This window comes from Oxyura jamaicensis, chromosome 1 (genome assembly GCF_011077185.1).
Source record: "Oxyura jamaicensis isolate SHBP4307 breed ruddy duck chromosome 1, BPBGC_Ojam_1.0, whole genome shotgun sequence".
Taxonomy (NCBI): domain Eukaryota; kingdom Metazoa; phylum Chordata; class Aves; order Anseriformes; family Anatidae; genus Oxyura; species Oxyura jamaicensis.
This window is the reverse complement of record NC_048893.1, coordinates 115555592-115576636: the sequence shown is the minus strand read 5'-3', so window position 1 is coordinate 115576636 and position 21045 is coordinate 115555592. Positions and strand designations below refer to the sequence as shown.

The 21045-nt window shown below is 43.0% G+C and overlaps 1 protein-coding gene across 2 annotated transcripts; it reads left to right on the top strand.

Annotated features, from left to right (window-relative positions):
• The first annotated feature begins 1491 nt into the window (after nucleotides 1-1491).
• Nucleotides 1492-20505, top strand: DDX3X (DEAD-box helicase 3 X-linked). 2 transcript variants are annotated; one of them, XM_035316005.1, is made up of 17 exons: nucleotides 1492-1530; nucleotides 5827-5884; nucleotides 6954-7004; nucleotides 11343-11466; nucleotides 12666-12806; nucleotides 12891-12990; nucleotides 13536-13671; nucleotides 14025-14110; nucleotides 14740-14838; nucleotides 14913-15073; nucleotides 15263-15407; nucleotides 15503-15647; nucleotides 15930-16111; nucleotides 16202-16319; nucleotides 16727-16883; nucleotides 17500-17627; nucleotides 17974-20505. In XM_035316005.1, the coding sequence occupies exons 1-17, from the start codon at nucleotides 1507-1509 to the stop codon at nucleotides 18054-18056; spliced, it is 1938 nt and encodes a 645-aa protein (XP_035171896.1). In that variant the 5' UTR covers nucleotides 1492-1506; the 3' UTR covers nucleotides 18057-20505. The 2 variants fall into 2 exon arrangements, with proteins under 2 accessions (XP_035171896.1, XP_035171895.1); XM_035316004.1 differs by lacking the exon at nucleotides 1492-1530 and adding an exon at nucleotides 3258-3432.
• Nucleotides 20506-21045: the final 540 nt, after the last annotated feature.

Genomic DNA, 21045 nt, shown 5'->3' with positions numbered 1-21045 from the left:
GTAGCAGATAAGCATGTTTATACTGTCCAGCAAGGAGAGAGATGGAAGCTCATGGAGATGACAGCTGTGGTATAGAAGTCAACAGAGATCAATGCACCTATGTGGAGCGTCACGTCTTTGACTAGGAAAAGGATGGGTGAAATACCTCGTGCATCCTGCCAAACTAGCTGACAACAACCAAAATGAGACATTCATGATGGTACACAATGCACAACAGATACTTCTGGTTGACTGGGAAGTAGGAGAAGCTGAAGGGGGTGGAGGGCAGAGAATGTCTACATGTTGATAGTTTCAAAACAGATACGGAAACTCATGTGCAGGGTCAGTGTCCATTAGTTTAGGGGAGAATATTCTAAAAGGCAGCTACAGCCTCATAAGTGGTACTGACTTTACAACCCAAACTGATTGGTGGTGGCCAGGGATACCACTCCTGTAGCGCACAGCAACTATCTCATCAGTACTCAGAAGGTGGCATCTCTAGCTGTTCTGAGGCTAACAGTACAGCCTTTGAGAACAGATACCAGATGAGGGTCTGCAGGTGGGGGAACAGAAAATCTGGAAATCCGGCTAGGATTTAAGATCTGAGTGTCCAAGCACCCGGTAGTGTCATGTTTTAAGCATTTTTGTTTGTGTGCACCATCAAAAACTTGCTGAGTTTAACAGACATGGAAGCGTATTCAGGAGGACTCCAGTGTTAGCTAAGTGCTTGGCTCAGGTACTCGTTAGCTGCTCAACTTCCTCTAACAAATTGTCTCTGAGTCAGCTGCAGGAGAATAAAAAGTGAAACTGAGAATACATAGTTCTGTCTAAAGGGGATGGTAAAACTTACTGACAAATAAAGGGAAAACTGTCTTTCTTTCCTAAGCAACAGGAGCACTTGTGTGCCTGCAGAACAGGACTCCAACTTTGTAATTTGCTCTGCCTTGGGCGGACTACATCGAAGCACACCTCCAGCACGACACAGCGTGACACATGCACACAGGCCCCTCTACAAACCTACTGCTCTATCACTTCTTGTGGATGACAGACGCACGTGGGTGCGCCTGCTTTCCTGACCTCAGGCCCAGGAACTGAATTACCCTGATACTTCTAAAACTTGCACAGTGACAAAGGATTAATTAATGCCATTTTCTAGGGTGTATGAATTATATCAAACAGTGCCATTGTTTACAAAAGCTTTGTAAACATTGTAGGGATGTAGGCATTGCAGGATTGTTGAGACTTTAGAATTGTCCATAAAGCTGTAAGAAGAAAAGAAATTAAAAGTTTTATTTGAAATTCACTTTTAAACAACCAAACAAACCAACAAATAAATGTGGGGCTAAGTCCAATAGCAGCTTTGTTTACAATACAGGTTTTTTATTTTTATTTTTTCCTTTTAACTGATCTCAGGTAACCTTGGTGACCACACCTGCAAGCATTTAAATGATATAAATAGGCACACCTGGGGAAGAACTACAGCTATAACCCTTTAACTCAGGAGTTGTAGCTAGCTAAGGAAGCGTTATGGAAGATCTAAGCAGAAGAATGGTAAATGTTTTGTTTAAAGATGGAATTTGTCTTGTGCAGTATTTGTCTTCCCCTTTTCCATAATGTGTGTGCATGCTCGTGTCAGGAGTTGTTCATTGGTGTTTAGATTTTGTAGGATTTAATTTTTGGAATGGAAGGACTTTGATTCTAGAGCTCTAATCTTAAGCTCAGCTGGTTAGAGGAACTGTGTATGCAGGAAAAACTAAGTAAAGAAATATAAATATATATATTGCATGTAATTGCTGTGGAAACATTTTATTTAAAATTTGTTAAATTCCATAGTGAATTTAGCCATGCTTCTGGAGTAGGTGTCTTCCTTATAAGCTTCTGTTGAAAGAGGCAGAAACCCAAGGAGGAGAGAAATGGAGGAATAATTGCTACGTGTGCATCAAGGACAAACAAAGCCCATTTCCTTTTCCTGATGACCTAATAGCCTCTGAAGTATCTTGATCCTGTCAGCATGGTTGTTAGTACTTTTACTGACCCAAGTGCAAGGGAACAGCTCTGTGTCTGTATTTTCTGTGTCACTAGGCTGGGATGCAGTGGAAGGGGAATAGGGGTATTTTATTTTTTATTAAAAAAAAAAAAAAGTGAAAAGTACCTTGATGCTTATTATTTCACTGGTGTTTTACAGACTAGCAGTAGATGCAGGTCTTGATGAGTGTAAGGTGGGGCCTTTTGCGTCTGCAATGGAATAGCTTGATACAACAGTCATTACCTGGTCACGGGACCTTTGGCATCTTGGTGGATTTGATAGCTAAACAAGGCTTTGGGGGGGGGGGGGGGGGGGGGGGAGATGAGACTTGCAGTTAATTACTGTTGACTGCCAACCCCAGCATATTGGGGCAAATGGCTCAGTTATGTGTCGGACAGACACATAGCGGAGCTGTACGCAGCCCTGGAGGCACAAGTGAATGTGCTCCTGACTTGTGTTGAGGGCAGCTGAGCTGTGACATGAAGCATGCACAGCGGGGCCTACAAAGGAGCTCAGCTTCCTGCTGTGCTCTGCACGGGCTGCTAGAGCACCGTGTGGAGGCTTAATGCCAGAGGGACACAAGGCTGGGTGAAGAAGCTTTTCCCTGCCGACTCATGCCCCGGCTCCGGGTCTAGGTAACGCTACAACCGAGAAAAACCCTCAGCGTGCCACTACTAGGGCCCTTCTCCTCCCCACGCCGCTCTCGGGGCGCGCACGGCGTGCCCGCTGCGCCTCCATTAGGAGCTGCGCCACAGCGCCGGCTGAGGCGCACAAGATGGCGGCGGGCGCCGGCCGGACCGCCCACGTGACCTGGGCTCCTGCTCCTTCTAGAGACATCGCGGCGCGCGGCCGGCGGGCTGCTCCCGCGAGAGCGCCGAACAAAGCGAGGGGGCTGGGGAGGGGGAGCGCTGTAATCACGCGAGAACTCGGCGCCGCTAAGCTGGGGAGGAGAGCTGGCCGCCAGCAGGAAACCTCGCGGTGCCGCCGGGGGAAGCCGCGCGGGCCCGGCGCGCCAAGTCTCGCGATCCTTCGGGAGCGCCCTTCATCGAAGCCTGAGCTGGGGTGGGGGGGGGGGGTGGGACACAGATCTCGCGATATCTCCCCCCTCCCCTTTCCCCACTGCCCGCCGGCGCACCGCGGTCGGTTTCACTCGCGAGAGCCAGGCGGAGGGGGGGGGGGAGAGCGCAGCGTGCGCGCTGACATCAGCGCGCGGCGGCGGGCGGGCGGGGACTATATAAAGGCCGGGCCCGCGGCGGGGGGGGTTCAGTCAGGAAAGCGTTTCGTGGCGGGCGTGCGCGTAAGCGGCAGCAGCGGCGAGTTCCCGGCCCGGCGGATCTGTGTTTCTCGAGGCGGAGCGGGGCACCCCGAGACGATCTCTCGTTATGAGTCATGTGGCAGTCGAAAATGCCCTCAGTCTAGACCAGCAGGTGGGGGATACGGGGCCCGGAACGTGACGGGAAGCGGAGGGAAGGGGGGGGGGGGGGGGGGGCGCCCCCTCTACCCGCCCCCCCCCCCCCCCGGGGGGGGCGGGTGGGGGGGGAAGGGTTGCGTATGTGAGGCCCGGGGCTCGCTTCTCGATCCGCGGTGCTTGCGTCGTGATTTTTTTTTTACCCTCTTCCTCATTTTTTTTTAACTTTAAAAATATTTTTTACTTTTATTGTTTTTTATTTTTTTGTTTCCAGTAGGCCCAGTCTTGTCGCCTCTTTCTCCCCCCTGCACCGGGGCGGGTTAGTGGCGCATTCGGTTGTTGCGCAGTTACCGGCCTGCCGCCCTGCTTGGGGCGCCGCCCCGGGGAGCTGGGGGTTAGGGGTTTGGGGGGGGTGGGTGGGTGAAAAAGGGGCCCCTCGGTGCCGCCCCGCCGGGCTCCACGCGTTGCCCCCCTCGCGGCCTCCTCCTGGCCACGCTCCGGGCCCGGCTTTTGTGTGGCGGGGAAGCGACGATGGTAAACGCGGGGCTCCGGGACCCCTGGCGGCGGCGGCGGGGAGCGGCAGGGAGCTTGGGGGGGGGGGGTGAGGAGGCGGGGGGAGAGGAGGAGGAGGAGGAGGAGGGAGGCCGGGGGAGGGGGGCAGGGAGAAAGGCCCGATAAATGGCGGCCATTGTGCGCCTGACGAGCGGGGCGGGGGGCGGGCGCCGCCGCTTTGTGTCGGCGCCCCCCTCCCCCGGCCGAGGGGCGGGGGCGCTGGCGGCCGCCTTTGTTCGCGCTGCGTCAGCGGGGCCCGGCGGCCTCCTTGTCGTGCCCGATCCGATCCCCCCTGCCCGGGCCGGCGGGACCCGGTGACGCAGCTGGGCTCGGAGCAGCTCCCGGCCCCTCGATGTTGTTGTTCCCTCGTCCCTTCTTTCTTTTTCCCCTTTCCCTTCCCTTTCCCCCTCCCCGCGGGGCGGAGCCAGGAGCTCCAATGTGGGGGGGCTGTTACCTAATCCTGTTTTTTTATTTGTGGGGGAGCGGCGGCCCGCAGCCGCTTCGTGTAGCCGCTGCCCCGCAGCCTTGGGCGAAGTAGGTCAGGGAGCCGGTGCCGTGTGTTCCCCCTACCCCCCCCCCCCCCCATCTCATCGCCCCCCCGTGTATATCACCCCCCGCCCGCGGCGGCACGTGACGGGTGCCGGCTGCAGGATTAGCCGGGCGGCTGCGGCTGCTCCCTGCTGCGCCCAAATCCCAGCCCGCAGTGCCGGCTGCACCGCCGCACTGAGATGGCGGCCGCGCCGGGCTGAGCCGAGGCGCCATCTCCGAGAGCAGCGCTTGGCGGCCGTTGCGGCCCTGCGGGGGGGAGACCTGGCAGCGTCTCTGTTCTCTGCCCGGGGAGAGACACTCGTCCACAGCACCTAACGTCTGCTTCTATTCGCTGTCCAAACGCTTTATTAAAACCTCGTTTTGTTGCTTGAATGAACTGAACAGATTGGGTTTTAACTAATATCTTTAAAGAGGGTGATGCGAGTCCTCTGTCAGGGTTTTTCAGATATCTTGAAGGAATAATGCATTGGGATCTTCGGTTTATAAATTGATTCAGGTCATGTTGCTCTGTGCAACTGGCCTCGCATAAAATTGAGTTACATGTAAACATGTTTTTGTTTTTATCCAAGTCGGTTTCTCATCGTGCCATGTTGGTAAACAACTGCACTAAGTCCATACTCAAGTCTTGTGAGTTGCCTACAGCCTTCTGCTTACATGAGCCTGTGTTGTGCTTGACCTAAAACATCTGGGTTACATACCAGGGCATGACTTGAAATACCTTTTGGTAAAATTAAGGTTGCAAACAAAATTTTAGAAAAGGAAACAAAAAACTTTATTTGCCAGCGTGGTTGTAGGACAAAGTCATCTGATGTTCTGGGAGCAGTAGCTGCTTCTAAAATGAAGGTGCTGATCTCTAGGTGTTAATGCAGTCTAAAAACGATTGTTGAGTCTCTGCCAATGAAGTAATACCAATTAAGTGGAGCACCTGAGCTGCAGTCTGTATGCTTCAGAAATTGTTTAACTGATCTAAGGATGCATTTTAATGTACTGAAAGACCGTTTTAGATAGGTGCTTAGCCTAAATACAGTGCATTAAATAAAAGTCAGCAGTGCTTGATTTGGCGGATGTAGGAGTCTTCTGGCCTTGCTGTGAAGACACCTGAAGATAAAGCCTTTGGTTTTACTGCTGACGTATCAAAAGATTAGTCTTGGTTCTTTGTCTTTACAGACGATGCAATAGACATAAAGCAGTTTCTCTATAGCAATAACTTGTCAGAGTTCTGCTTGCCCTTGATCAGCAGAGCTTTTTTTATCTTAGTATAAAGGCATGATGCAACATGTTGATACTTACTTAGCTATTTTATTCTTTCCAGTTTTCTGGTCTAGACTTGAATTCCTCAGACTCTCAGAGCGAAGGAAGCTCTACAAGCAGTAAGTACATACAAGTTCTCAAATGTGCAGACACCTGGGCAGTTTTTTAAAAACAAGCCAGGCTTTTGTAGCTTCAAAACTAATTTATGAAGCCAACATTCACAGACTTACGGGAAAATACAAGACAATTGCTAGATAGGTGCCTGCTTTAAAATTATGCACTTGAGGTAGGCATGCATAATTTGCGGTGATTGTGTAAATTGAGTGTTCTGGTAGTGCTTTTACTTAATTATTGTGCCAACTTGAGAGAATCTGGTTTCCCAGGTTTTCTGTGGCCTCTGGTCAAACAACTGAGGCCAGCGTTTGTAGTAGTAATGTGATGACCTCTCTGCTCACAACATCCAGCTGAAGTGGGAATGTTTGGTAAAATTTTAATAGATACTAGGACTACTACAGTTAACTAACTGTATTAATTTAGATTCATTGAGTAGCAACTGTGTTCTGACATGCCAGCCTGAAGTGTGTTAGAAGAGGGGATCTTCCAGGAACTCCTGTTCAGCTTGTGCCTGGTACATTGTGCTTTGTGTGCTGCTTAGCAGACAGATGCTTCTGGATTGTAACTGAAGAGTGCTATTCAGAGGCAATTACATGTGGCTTCTGGTTAGATCCAAGCTGCACTGATTGGGATGATTACATTCAAGGGGAAGGAAGAATACTGGTAGTAATACCGTGAGTGCCAGTATTGGAATGACATAGTGAAAATCTTAAGCTGCTCAAATAACCTGGCACCAGATTAAGTCTTAATCAGTTCCAGGAAGACAGGCTTTCATCACAGATACTGTAACATCCATAAAAGGCGTGTGTGACTTGGTCAAAGAAATAGCACACACCAATGTCTTTTTTTAGAGGGCAGCTAAGCAAATGAATGCAAGAACTTTGTGTTCACTGCTCTGGTCCTCTGTGAGGTGTGTTAAGCGTTAGTGGATTCTTGTTTAAAGATGCTGTTAAAGGCTTTAAAACCTGGGAGGCAGACTTTACTGTTTTTTGCAAAAGGCATTGTTGCAAAAGCTGATGTCTATAAGGTGCTAGTGCCACAATTTTGTAATGCTGTCTTTCTTTCATCCTCTAGAAGGCAGATACATTCCTCCTCACTTACGGAACAGGGAAGCTTCAAAACAGGGTATGTATCAGAAATGGTGGCAACACATGTGCCTGCTTCTGAACTGCTATGAGTGGGCTGTTAAAGGCTTCTTTGACGCTACTGTTCAAAGAGACTATGCAGACTACTTAACTGTTCTGTACAAAACATTGCAAATTCATCTCTCTTTAGCATGCTGTTGTTGGTTTCTTTTCCAGGTTATATTTTAAGCTTGAATTCAGTATCTGATTAGCAAAGTGTCTTCCATATCTCACTAAGCAATTAACTGAGTAAAGCATGATGAAGTCTCCTTAATTTGTCTAGCTATGTAATCTTGTGTATCAATTTGAACAGCTTCTGGGAGTATGCTTTTCTGAGAGTGACTACAATGTGGAAAGCGTAGGAACTAGCACAGTTTGCATAAAACATCCATTTATAAAGTCAGACTTGCTCTCAACTGGGGAGCACGTCAACCATAACAGTTACAGATGTTGCCTTCTCTGTAAAAGTGATCAGAAGCTAGGCAATCCTAAAAGAGTAATTGCAGAAAGCAAGGTTTTGATGCTGTAGCCTGAAACATAAATGTATGGTTGTACACTTGCACAGAAGGGTTGTACTGAGAAAAATAACCTCTATATAATGTACACTTTCTCTAGAACAAAAGATTAAAAAATGTTTTGTGGAATGCTTCAGTGAAATAAATGATGATCTTTACTGCAGCATCTGCAACCTTTCAGAAATAGTTGCTAGACATGATGACCATGCATTGTGTAGATAAAAGAGAAACATTTCACCTAACAATTACTGAACTGCTATCATGGAGAAAATAAAGGTTCAAGTTGTAGCATAGTGGTAAGGAATTGAAGCTTCATGGTATAGCATGACTTTTATCTCATGCTTCTAAAGCAATGCTTTGGACTTGGAAGGATTCTGTTTCAGATAGTGCAGGAGGACTCTTATTTCCACTAGCATGTATTTCAATACTCTCCTCCTACGTACACCTAATGTCTCGTTTTTCTTCTGGAGCTACTTAATGACTAAAACAAATGTTCCACTACAGTTTTATGCCATTTAAAGAAACAGCTCATTCTTTTGTCTTCACATGATTCTGAGCTATTTTTTTCTTACATTTAACAAAGATGTGGCCTAAAGCATCAAATGATGCCAAGCAACCTGAGAGCTGAATCTACTGGGGAAAGTGCAAGGACTGTTTGGCAGATGTGTGCTCTTGAAGTTCCCAGTAATTTTAACATCAAAACTGAAAAGTTAATCTCCTAGATAAAGCCCAGAAGAAACATGCTGGTTTCTTAAAGCAGTGCAGGAAGTCAGAATTGAACGTTGGCTTGTAACTTGTACCAGACTCCAGATTTTGGCCATGTTGGATACAATGGTATTTTAACCTTTCATTGAGTTTCATGCCCTGTATATATAGGAATGTCACTCAAATTTAGCTTTGCACAGAATAAAAGAAACATTAAAATGTCACTTTTTTTTTTTTCTGGGGACTTGAAGCGTTGGACAGCTTCCAGCTGAAAAGTTGCCTGAGAGATAGTTTAAATGTCCATATTAAAGGCTGCCCTCCAGAAAACACACTTTTGTACTGGAGGCCGTATTGCCTTGATACTTCAACTCTGCTCAGTGGGAGGGGTGGTTTACCTTTAAAGTGGAAGTTATGTAGGTGTTTGAGGTGTTCTTTGAAACAAGAGGGGTAAATGTTGCCTTTTGTACTTGACCAACTTGGAGATGATACTAGGATCTATTCATGATGTCACTGGATTCTTCATTCATGACATTCTTCTAATAACTAATGTTAGGTGCTTAAATATCACTGTGCAAAAAGGCAAACAAGTTACGTAACTTATTTGAACAGGCCATGTGCCAAATTTAGTTGGTTTGTAGGCTGTCAGCTTCTGTTGATTGGCACACTTGATGTTTCAACTTCCTTGAAACCTTTTTGAAAACTTTATCACTGGATTCCTCCTGATGCACTATGATAAAAGTCTATGATAGTTATGTGGAGAAAGCCATCAGTTCAGGGATGCACCCTGGATTCAAGGATTCACCTTGCAGCAAAGTGCATATCATCAGCATGATGATGTGAAATTGAGCTATTTTCTAGGATGATGTAAAGTATGGAACAGTTGTATATGTTGCTGACAACTAAATAGGACCTTCTTGCTGGCTGTTCTGTGTATTGGCTTGAAACCTTGAAACCCTTGGCAACAGGTTCTTCAAGGTGTATGTGTTAGAAAGCAACCAGCAAAATAGACTTCGGACAGTGGTGGTTCTGTAATGAAGCTCCTGGTGCAGTGTTAGAAGCCTAGTCACCTGATAAAATTTATGGATCTAAAAATGAAACGACATGACAGAACTATTTCAGTAATCCAGCTGGATTGTCTCACAAGCTGTCTTCACTTTCCTGTGAAAGTGTTAGTTAAGTATTGCTGCATTCAAATGGTAAGAGATTTGAAAATAAGTAACTAGTTTCTCCTGTGTTGTTTCCTTAGACATACTCTGGAAACAACTAGTGTGTGGTTTCTAGCTTGGGGTTCTCATTTTTTTCTAGCTGATAATGGCTTAGTAACTCAGAGACACTATTAAAGTTGCACAATGGACTTGTGGCTAAGTAAGGAATTACTTAAGGCAGTGGACTTAATCATTTAAATAGCTGTTTTTCTGTTGCACATGAGAAGCTGAGTATCCTCATTAAATAGGTGTTGGCTGAGGAAGTAGGATAAAGGGTCTAGGATACTTGCTTAAAACATCTAGAATATTTTTGTTTAAAAACCTTACAGTGCTTTCCTGATCCATTAGGTAAGCTTCAGGTTTTTTCCATACACCTAGATATCTGCCTCTTTCATGAAATACTAATAAGTTTTTTACCTGGGAGCAGGACAACACAACTGCAGGAAATAAAAATGTATTAAAAAATCCTTTAAACTGTTGAAAACTAAAATGGCCATTAAGTAGTCCAAGCTACAGTATATGGAGCTCAGTATGTAAGGCTGCTTGCTCTGAAGTGTTTTTACTTTCCTGGGCTTCACTTGGTAATACTGAAGTGTCTTGCCTTACTGCTTTCTCGTTGGACTTCTGGAAGCTGCTCTTGGATATTTAGTCTGACCTGATCTATAAAGATCAAGGAGTAAATGTTAAAGAGTTGTTTTTCCTTTATTAAAACTATTGCTTCTGTGTGTGGCAGCTTTTTGAGTAAATTGATACTGGTTGGTGCTAGAGCATTATAAAGTGTGACCTAAAATGCTGATTGAAGAGCTTGGCAACTACCACTTCTCATAGATGCAAGAACTACAAAAATTGATTAGGAGTTTGTTAACTTACTGAACTCCAAAATTACCTCCTTGGGGAGAACTATGTACTGATTGGAATATGTGCACATCTTTAATAAAAATCAAACCGTGCACAACCATCTGGAAGTGGAATAAGTGTCCCTTGTCCCTAACTGTTAAGAATGGTACATGTATGTGTTCACAACTTGGTCCTAGACATTGCTGTGCTAACTTAAGGAAAACTATGAGGTACCAGCTTACACTGCTGCAGATTCAGAAAACCAGGAAGGTAAATAAATAAGCCTACTTGGTATGCTCTTGGGAGTATAAAATGGACTCCTTTCTGAAACTTCAGACTTGAAATGTCTTTGTGTAGTGCAGAGTCAGCCCAATTTTCTGGATGCAGGCACTAATGAAAAACATCTAGATCTTTCTGAAGATTGCTCTGTCAGTTCCACTACTGTTAAGCTTGCTCAGCAGGAAGATACACTCCCAGATTTTTAGTGTGATTTGGAAGTAACTCATGCTAAAGCTTGCATTAATGAATGATTATTTTATTCCTTATCTTCTGTCTCTAAATATGAAGTTTTTCTAGTCCTTAAAGTTAAACTCTTTTGGAATAATTTTATGCTAGTTGCTTTTGTTTTGGGTTTTTTGCAGAGATTTCTGTTGAAGTTACAGAGAAAATGCAGAGCTAGGGTTCTGAACGCTTGGAAGTGTTGTATTTTTTTTCTTCTGGTACACTTGAGGTCCTGGTCCTCTGTTATTTCAATTACTGCTATCAGAATGCGGCCATGAATGTAATGGGTTCAGTTTGTACCTGTTTAATGTAAATAGAACATGAAAGTGTGTGGAGCCTTAGACAATTTGGAATCAATCCCCCAGCCATATTTGCAATTTGGCTAAATCAGTATTGGCAATGAGGAATGTTTAATGCGTGTCGAAGTCATCTTCTACGTGTATGTCTTCCTTTTTTGTTGCATAGATAAAAAGTCCAGTGAATGGACTGTGAACAAGTGAACTTACTGGATGGACTTAGTTCTTGTAAAAGCCTGGACTGTGTAATGTATGGCTAAAATATGTTCTTCCCCATTAGGTTTTGATAGTGGTGGCTGGAGTTCTAGCAGAGACAAGGATGCATACAGCAGCTTTGGAGTACGGTCTGATCGTGGAGCAAAATCAAGCTTCTTTGACCGTGGAAATGGATCAAGAGGAGGAAGGCAAGTGCTTAGTTGTATGGACTGTGCATTCTAAGTCTGTCTCTGTTCTAGTAGCATACCTGTGATATTGCTGGAAAAAGCAGAGTTTTAAGTGTGGTTCTAGGATAAGGTACAAGGAACCTGGGAGGGGGAAAGAGTGAGAGAACCTTGTTTAAAGCTACAGGAATTCAAGGAGGGTGAGCTTGCAATTCAAGGAGGGTGAGCTTGCATGTGTTGGAAGATGTGCCCTATAGCTTACCATCAGCCACTTACTGCAGCTGTAATGACTTGCTGACTTTCTATTTCAGCAAGAAGGGCTACATGGGTGGATACTATCAGGAAACAATTTAAGAGATGTTGGGAGTGCAAGATACGTCAGAACTGATTTTTATTTCATTTTTTTTTCTTGTTGAAAAAGTGTAGTTAATAAAACTGGGTGAGACTCTTGCAGGTTCTCTGCCTTATTTGATCACTTACACACATCATGCGTTGTATGCACAAGTGTGGTGAGAGTGACCTTTATCGACTAGTAAGGCTGATGCTAGTCCTGTATCCAGACTTTTCTCAAACATGATTTACCAGACCAAAAACTAAACAGTTGAGGTAAGGATGTTTTCCACCTTCTTTCCAAGCTAGTAATACAGGTGAGCTCCCTCTTCATAAAATAGGTAATGTGATTTGTAATTGAGGGATTTAGTTTGATGTATCTGGTGGGGGAGTAGAAGAACAAATTCAAGCACTTCAGGGTTTTGTCAGGACTTGGGAGTTAATTGTAATGTGAGGCACAGAGAAGGGGGGGTGGTACCAAACAATATCTTACAAGAGGTGCCCTGCAAAAAAAGACTGAGAAGCTTCAGTTGCAGCTTTATAGGCAGATGACTACTTTAAAGTTACACTTAAAACAACTGTAAAGCCCTGGTTTATTTTGATACATGTTCCAGTGCGTTAAGCTAAAACCCAACTGCTAAACTATGATAGGAACAAACTTCCTGGTCTAATACAGAACGGATATGACCTAGTCTGACATCAATACACAGTCCTCATTCAATTCACAGGTCAGTGTATGAGTACAGATAACCTGATCATGCAGATTGTTCTATAGTCATGTATCTAATATACAGACCATACTCCACTAGATTACAATAGCTCTGACTTTTCCTTGCATGCCAGAAAAATCCTGGTGCCCAGGAACAGTGGTCTAATACTCTTGCTGTACTTAGATATGAAGAGCGTGGAAGAAGCAGCGACTATGACAGGAGCGGCTTTGGTAGATTTGACCGTGGTGGAAATAGCCGCTGGTCTGACAAATCCGATGAAGATGACTGGTCAAAGCCTCTTCCCCCAAGTGAACGCCTGGAACAGTAAGTACTGGAATGGTGTAAATTCACATGATGGTGGGCTGGTTGATTTATCTATAAGTAAAACACAATCTCTTCTCCTTTTAGGGAGCTCTTCTCAGGAAGCAATACTGGCATTAATTTTGAGAAGTATGATGACATTCCTGTTGAAGCAACAGGCAGCAACTGTCCTCCACATATTGAAAGTGTAAGTGTTTTGTTTAATTTGATGTATTTAATCTGTACTGTTTTGAACATGAAATGTGTCATGCTGCCTTAAGTTCAGGAAGCAAGAGAAACCTTGTCTCAACTCTCCAGCTAAGGTCTCTTTCAGAAATTCCGATTAGGTGTAATGAGCAAGACAAAGGAGAAGTTGTATAAATTTGTTTGGTTAACACTACTAGTTCATTTAACTGTGATGTGCCTTTAAACAGCAAACACGTAAAGAAGTAGAAGTGCTTGGAAGCGGTAGGGTGTTGCAGCAGTTGCCTAAACATGGACACTGTCATGTCTTAAGTGTATAGGCTAGTGTTGCCTGTGCTCGAGCCTTGGCTGGCTTTTTAAGAATTAGTTACATGATAACTGGTCTAAGCAGATACCTTATGTCTGGTAACTACTTCCTGAGTATTCGTGACCTGAAGTTCTGTACTAAGAAATACAAACAGATGCTACCCTATGAAAGACTGTATGGATGGAATGACCCCTTCATTCATGGAAGGATCCCCTACTTAAATTGTTGAAAATATCTTACAGTTCAGTGATGTTGACATGGGAGAAATCATTATGGGAAACATTGAGCTTACACGTTACACCCGTCCTACTCCAGTCCAGAAACACGCAATACCTATTATTAAAGAAAAGAGAGACTTGATGGCCTGTGCTCAGACAGGTAAGTTTGTAAATTCTTACTGTTGAATCTCTTCTCAGATTTTTGTATTCCTTGATATACCTGTTGTGTTGGAAACCATAAGCTTAGTCTTGGTAATGCATTAGATGTGGTGTGACTGGTTTTACCGTTTGTCCTTGGAGAGATGTTAGTAGCTTAAATCACATTCACTTCAGGGTGTTGCAATGCTGAATGAGTCTTCTTGTAAATGACTTCTTCTGGGTGAATAGTGTACTCCAGCAGCATGAGCAGATAATGCAGATAATGATGGGAATGTTAATGATGCAGGATTAGGTGCAGTATATGGCAGTAGTTTTGAAAATAACTCATTAATAATACTAAATTGTATCTAATAGGGTCTGGGAAAACGGCTGCGTTTCTTCTACCAATATTGAGCCAGATCTATGCAGATGGCCCTGGTGATGCTTTGAGAGCTATGAAGGCAAGTATTTCAGTAGTCACGGAGAAGCTAAGGCCAGTATATTTTTGTCATACACTGTCTGCTACTGAACACAGCAGCTGGGCTATCATGATTTTGGTTAGGTTAAGCAGGTTTCTTACTTCCAGTGTTCTCCTTTGCAGAGTGTGGGCAGTGGAGCAACATGTTGCTTTTTTCCCTACCTAAGGAGTTGATGCACATAATTGTGTAGGCAAAATTGTTTACAGAATGCTTTGTTGCTTAAGCTTAAGGACCGCTTCCTTGCTGCAGAAAACTAGTTGGTCATGCGTCAGTCATATGCATCACATTGGACTATGCTGTAGTGACTTCAGGATAGGAAGATGCAGGGTTTTTGGTCTTCTGCTGCTAGGATTTCTCCTACATAAGTTATGGATGACAGTGCAGGTTGTAGAGGACAAGCTTTTGCAGCTGTTGCTGTTAACATATTAACCAACAGTTTAATCCTGGGCCCTGCAGCAGGGCAGAATTTTGAGAAGCAATGCTTTAAAACAGTTGACTCTCAGCCGTGCATAATTCCTTCTTAAGAGAAGCTCAGTAACCTTAGATAGCCATTACAAAAGCAGTGTTGTAATTCCACTTGTAGCTGGGGTACTAATTGCAGTTTGTTTCAGGAGAATGGAAGGTATGGACGCCGCAAGCAATATCCAATCTCGCTGGTCTTGGCCCCAACTAGAGAATTGGCTGTGCAGATTTACGAGGAAGCCAGAAAGGTATGTCTAGGAGTTCATTGAAGTATAGTGTAAAAGTGTAGCTTTTCTTAGAGCTAACTTACTTGTTTTTATAGTTTGCATACCGTTCCAGAGTTCGTCCCTGTGTAGTGTACGGTGGTGCAGACATTGGTCAGCAGATACGTGACTTAGAACGTGGATGTCACTTGCTTGTGGCAACTCCAGGACGACTGGTTGATATGATGGAGAGGGGAAAGATTGGACTGGATTTCTGCAAGTAAGTGAAATGATTCTGTCCATATCCTCATGAGCTGCTGACAGGAAACTTTCCAAGTGAGATCTAGAGAAGATAATACTTAATATCTAGCTTTCAAACTGTAAATTTCTAGCTGAGAAATGTAGTCCAGTATCTATATTTGGTTACAACTTAAAAATAACATAAAAACCAAACCTTCTTATTATTTAGATACCTAGTGCTTGATGAAGCTGACAGAATGCTTGATATGGGTTTCGAACCTCAAATTCGTCGAATTGTTGAACAAGATACTATGCCGCCGAAGGGGGTGCGTCATACCATGATGTTCAGTGCGACTTTCCCCAAGGAAATCCAGGTACTTCAAGTTCAAATATCTTAACGGTTAAGACTGTAATTTCATCTCTGGAAGTGGGGAAAAAAAAACACACTGACTTTCTTTCTTCCCTTTAGATGCTTGCTCGTGACTTCCTTGATGAATACATCTTTCTGGCTGTTGGCAGAGTAGGTTCTACATCTGAGAACATCACACAGAAAGTAGTGTGGGTGGAAGAGTCAGACAAACGATCATTTCTGCTTGACCTGCTAAATGCCACAGGTAAAAACTGGTTTCAAATAAGCGAATACTGGAATAATGAGGCAAATGTGACAATGCAGGTAATGAGGTAATTGAGTAGGGGAAAGAAAAGATTACCTTTTTGCATTGCTTTTGTGCAAGGCATTCATTACATCTTGGTTAAGTGGATGCGAACTCTTCGGAAGATCTCCCTTATTTTATATTACCAGTTTAGAACAAATGAGAGCAGATAACTGAAATTGCCTTTTTGTAAGTAGTATTTTTAGTGCCATCCTTGCTAACTTGTGGTTGTTTCCTTGTTAGGCAAGGATTCCTTGACTCTGGTGTTTGTGGAAACTAAAAAGGGAGCAGATGCTCTTGAGGACTTTCTCTACCATGAAGGATATGCCTGTACAAGTATACACGGAGATCGCTCTCAAAGAGACCGAGAGGAAGCACTGCACCAGTTCCGTTCGGGCAAGAGCCCAATTCTTGTTGCCACAGCTGTAAGTGAAGTCTCTGAAGCTTGAGCTAGTAGGCGTATTAAGTCACTGCTGGAATTTTGATCAATTTGATTTAATCTCTTTAACCACTAGGTAGCAGCAAGAGGACTGGATATATCAAATGTAAAGCATGTCATAAACTTTGACTTGCCAAGTGACATTGAAGAATATGTACATCGTATTGGTCGTACAGGCCGTGTAGGAAATCTTGGTAAGTACAGACAATACTTCATACCTAAGTAGTTAGGTGTAGTACTGCTGGTTAAGTGGCACATTCAAAGTACAGAGTGAGAAAAATGGACTTTCACCATTGTCCAGCCAGTGTGGGAAGTAACCGGTTCTTTCAGCTAGTGACTTTGCTATTCAGTAAAATTTTGATGTAAGCCACATGTAAGCTTGGTATCTTCTGTGTCCATCAGTAAGGAGCAAGGGCTTCTGTGAGAGTCTAGGGTGGAGTAATAGTGTAAAACAGCTTTCTCTTGAGAGAATCTTTATGTTCTCAAGCTTGACTACAATGGGTATATTGTACTTGCCACAGCCACAAGTGGGGTATGGAATAGGATTAAGTGCTGTAGTGTATTTGCTTTGTGTGGGGTTAAAACTGAATATTTACTTCAGGTCTTGCCACCTCGTTCTTCAATGAGAGAAATATAAACATCACCAAGGACTTACTTGATCTTCTTGTTGAGGCTAAGCAGGAAGTACCATCTTGGCTGGAAAACATGGCTTATGAACAGCATCACAAAGGGGGTGGCAGCCGTGGACGATCTAAGAGGTAATGATCAGAACTGATTTGGCTGAAGGTATTCTTTCTCTGTGAGAGGCAGTTCTGTGACTTGTTTTCAGTGTAAAAATACAGTTAATGTCTGAGAAAAGATAAGCCAGTGCTGTACGAATTGAAGTCAGGTGCATCATCAGAAGGTGACAGTTTAATATAGGTCTTAATTTAGCTTCTGTGATTTGACCTCATGGATTTTTTGTTTTTTTCTTCAGAAGCATGCTTTTAAGATGGTTTTTCTCTTCTACAATATTAGAAGGTGGTTGTAAGTGCATCACTTGAACTAATTATAGGTGACCTAATTATAGGCTCAGCAGCTCTGTGGAACAGAGAAGGTTGCATCAAACCTCATGAGGACCTGAGAAAGTAATTCTTGCTGTGTAACATGTCAAGTTCAACGTGACCTCATTTGAACAGTAAACTTCCCTTAGCCGTATCGAGTGCCCTTTCCCAGATAGTGTTGGGATGCTTGCTAGTTCAGTGCTCTGAACTCAGCAGTGGCTGGCCAACTCTAATGTGAATTGGAGGAATTTTTGTACTTCGATCTCAATGTTTGCAGTGCTTAAACATGACAAACTTTTACTGAAGTGTCTTTTTCTTTTCCTCTATACAGCAGTAGATTCAGTGGAGGATTTGGTGCCAGAGACTATCGAACAAGTAGTGGTTCTGGTAGCAGTAGCTTTAGCAGCAGTCGATCAACCAGCAGCCGCAGTGGAGGAAGTGGAAGCAGAGGCTTTGGAGGTAAGAAAAAGAACAGGGTAGCCATAGCTGGTGGCTATAAAAAGATGTAAAATGCTTGATAGTAAAACCTATGGAGGTAATACAGTAAAATTTGGGGTAAATACTAGGTCACCTGGTGCTTGTTATGCAAAGCTTCAGTATCTGTTGGGTCTGTTAGCACAAGTTACCTGTATTTGAGTTCAATAGGATCTCTTTTCCTGTGGTTTGGTTTGCATTTATCAGTGCTTTTGGGTGGGCTTCCTTCTGTAGGTCATAGGTACCTAATTTGTGCCCTGGGCTTTTTCTTTTGCGAAGGCTCAAGTCTTCAGCAGGTTAATTAAGCATCACTTTCTCTTGCCTTTCATAGGTGGTGGTTATGGAGGCTTCTACAACAGTGATGGATATGGAGGCAACTATAACTCCCAGGGGGTTGACTGGTGGGGCAACTGAATCTGCTTGCAGCAGATAACCTACCAAACAAGCTAATATGGAAACCACATGTAACTTAGCCAGACTATACCTTGTGTAGCTTCAAGAACTCGCAGTACATTACCAGCTGTGATTCTCCACTGAAATTTTTTTTAAGGGAGCTCAAGGTCACAAGATGGAAACAAAGGAACAAGTAGCCCTATCTTGAAGGTGGTTTTGAAGACTCTATTGCTGTAGTCAGGATTAACTCCCCTCCCACCCATCCCCACCCAGAAACTGCATTTATGATTTTGTGACTGAGGATCATTTGTTTGTTAATGTACTGTGCCTTTAACTTTAGACAACTTTTATTTTGATGTCCTGTTGGCTCAGTAATGCTCAAGATATCAATTGTTTTGACAAAATAAAAATTACTGAACTTGGGCTAAAATCAAACCTTGGCACACAGGTGTGATACAACTTAAACAGGAATCACTGATTCATCCATAATATTACAAAGAAAAACTTATGCGGTAGCCTGCATTAGGGCTTTTGGTATCTGCAGATTTGAAAAATAAAACATCTTGAAGCATATCAATGCAATTAGTTTCTAATGTGGCAAAACTGTACTAAGTTAAAGTTCTGATTTGCTCACTCTATCCTGGATAGGTACTTAGAACCTGATAGCCTTTAATAAAGCCATTCCAGTCATGATGAGATGATGTATGGATACATGCATACATTAAAAGCACTGTTTTTGAAGTTAATGCAAGTAAATACAGCAATTCCTTTTTCAATATTTAGGCAGATCATTAATGTGAGCTAGCCAAATGTGGGCAGAATATTACAGGGAACGTTTAAAGGTCTGATAACTTGAAATAGTTTTTAGGAGAATTCATCTATTTAGACTTTTTAAAAATGCCTGCCATATGAAATTGAAATGGTAGAATGGCTGACCATGGCAGTGATTGGTCCTCCTTAAGGGCCTGACTGAATTTTTGGTCTAATAACGCATGCTAGTGTTGATGTTTTTTGGTCAAGAGGGTATGAACAGGAAGAATTATGCAGCAGGCTTTATTTTAATGCAGATTCACATTACTCTGTTCAAGCTGCGTGGAGATGTTAAACTGGCTTACTGTAGACTTTGTAAAATGGCTCCAGAAGAGTAACAAACAAACCTGAGATCACAGAGGTTGGAAATGTACATAAACTGCACAAGGTTTCAATTCTGCTATTAAAGTGCAGTTTTAGTCAGTTTTAGTTGCATAGGTTTCCATTGTATTTATAGTCTGTTTATGCTAAATCTGGCCAAAGATAAGTATTGTCCACCAGAAAAATGCCTCTGCCACTTGGAATTTCTGTGCTGACTTTGTGGCCAGAGCAGTTAACAACTCTAATCTACAGTGGCATAGGAAAATGGCAAAAATCTCCTAAAGTGCAATAGATTTTTTCAAGTGTATTGTGCCTTGTTCTAAAACTTTTATTAAGTAGGTGCACTTGACAGTATTGAGGTCATTTGTTATGGTGCTATTTCAAGTCTAGGTTTAGGCCCTTGTACATTTTGCCCATAACTTTTTACAAAATACTTCTTTTATTGCACATTCAGAGAATTTTATATATGTCTTGTGTGCGTGTCCTTAACTTCCAATCTTATTTTGTCTCTTGGAGATTGAACGCAGCTTGTTTAAGGAGAAGGAAATAGATTCTAAAACTTATTTGGGACCATGGGAATGATAGCTGGGAAGAAAACTATTTGCACACGACAGATTTCTAGATACTTTTTGCTGCTAGTTTTGTGTAATATTTATTGAACATTTTTGACAAATATTTATTTTTGTAAGCCTAAAAGTGATTCTTTGAAAGTTTAAAGAAACTTGACCAAAAGACAGTACAAAAACACTGGCACTTGAATGTTGAATGTCACCGTATGCGTGAAATTATATATTTCGGGGTAGTGTGAGCTTTTAATGTTTAAGTCATATTAAACTCTTAAGTCAAATTAAGCAGACCCGGCATTGGCAGTGTAGCCATAACTTTCTGATAGTAAAACAAAAATTGGCAACTTAAAATTAAACATGCCAAGGTTTTGATACACTTGTCTTAAGATATTAATGAAACACTTCTAAACACTGATGTGAAGTGTCCAGATTCTCAGATGTTTGTTGCGTGAGTTTTGTTTAGTTGTGTGTTTTTTTTTCAGTGAATGTCTGGCACATTGCAATCCTCAAACATGTGGTTATCTTTGTTGTATTGGCATAATCAGTGACTTGTGCATTTTAGCAAGTTTTATCAGCCAGCAATATTTTCAGTTCAGATACAAGGATTCAAAACAATATGCAAGAATGGATTTAAACTTGCTGAATGTGAAAATTGAATTTCAAGTCACTGTAGGTTTAGAATTGCTTATTGTATTAGTTTAGATGCTAGCACTGCATGTGCTGTGCATATTCTTGATTTTATTAAAATAAAAAAAGTTGAACTGCACAGTCTACTCATTTGTGAAGCGTCACTCTTCTGGTTTATGAGATCTGTAGCCTGAGTAATCTCATTCGCAGGCAACTCTGGAAGCAGGTGAACATAGTGTGGTACACATCAGTGTGCTTAGAAAATGGCAGGTAAACCTAGGTTACAGCTGTAGCAAGCATAGATTAGCTTCCACCCACCACGTAGAACACTTGCACAAGTCTGAAGTTAACACAGCAGGCAGAGGATAGATGAGAAATAGCCTTTTTTTTTTCCCCTTTGAGTTCAATCAGTTTCTATTAGGCTTATACCCCACTGTCAGGCTCTTGATTCCTTCAGCTGTTCTAATATTACAGGTCTAATCTCACACTTATGCCTCAGTTCAGTGTAGACATTGAAAAGCCATGTAGAGGGCATGCATCTTTCTTACATGTTGGTTGCTAGGTAGCCTTGTTGAAAATAAGCATGTATTTCTAGGGGAAAGCTGTGGTACATGCTCTATGTACACTTGGAGGGTGGTAGCTTTTCTGTTCTTCCCTCTGTCACGAAAATCAACCTGCCCTCAAAA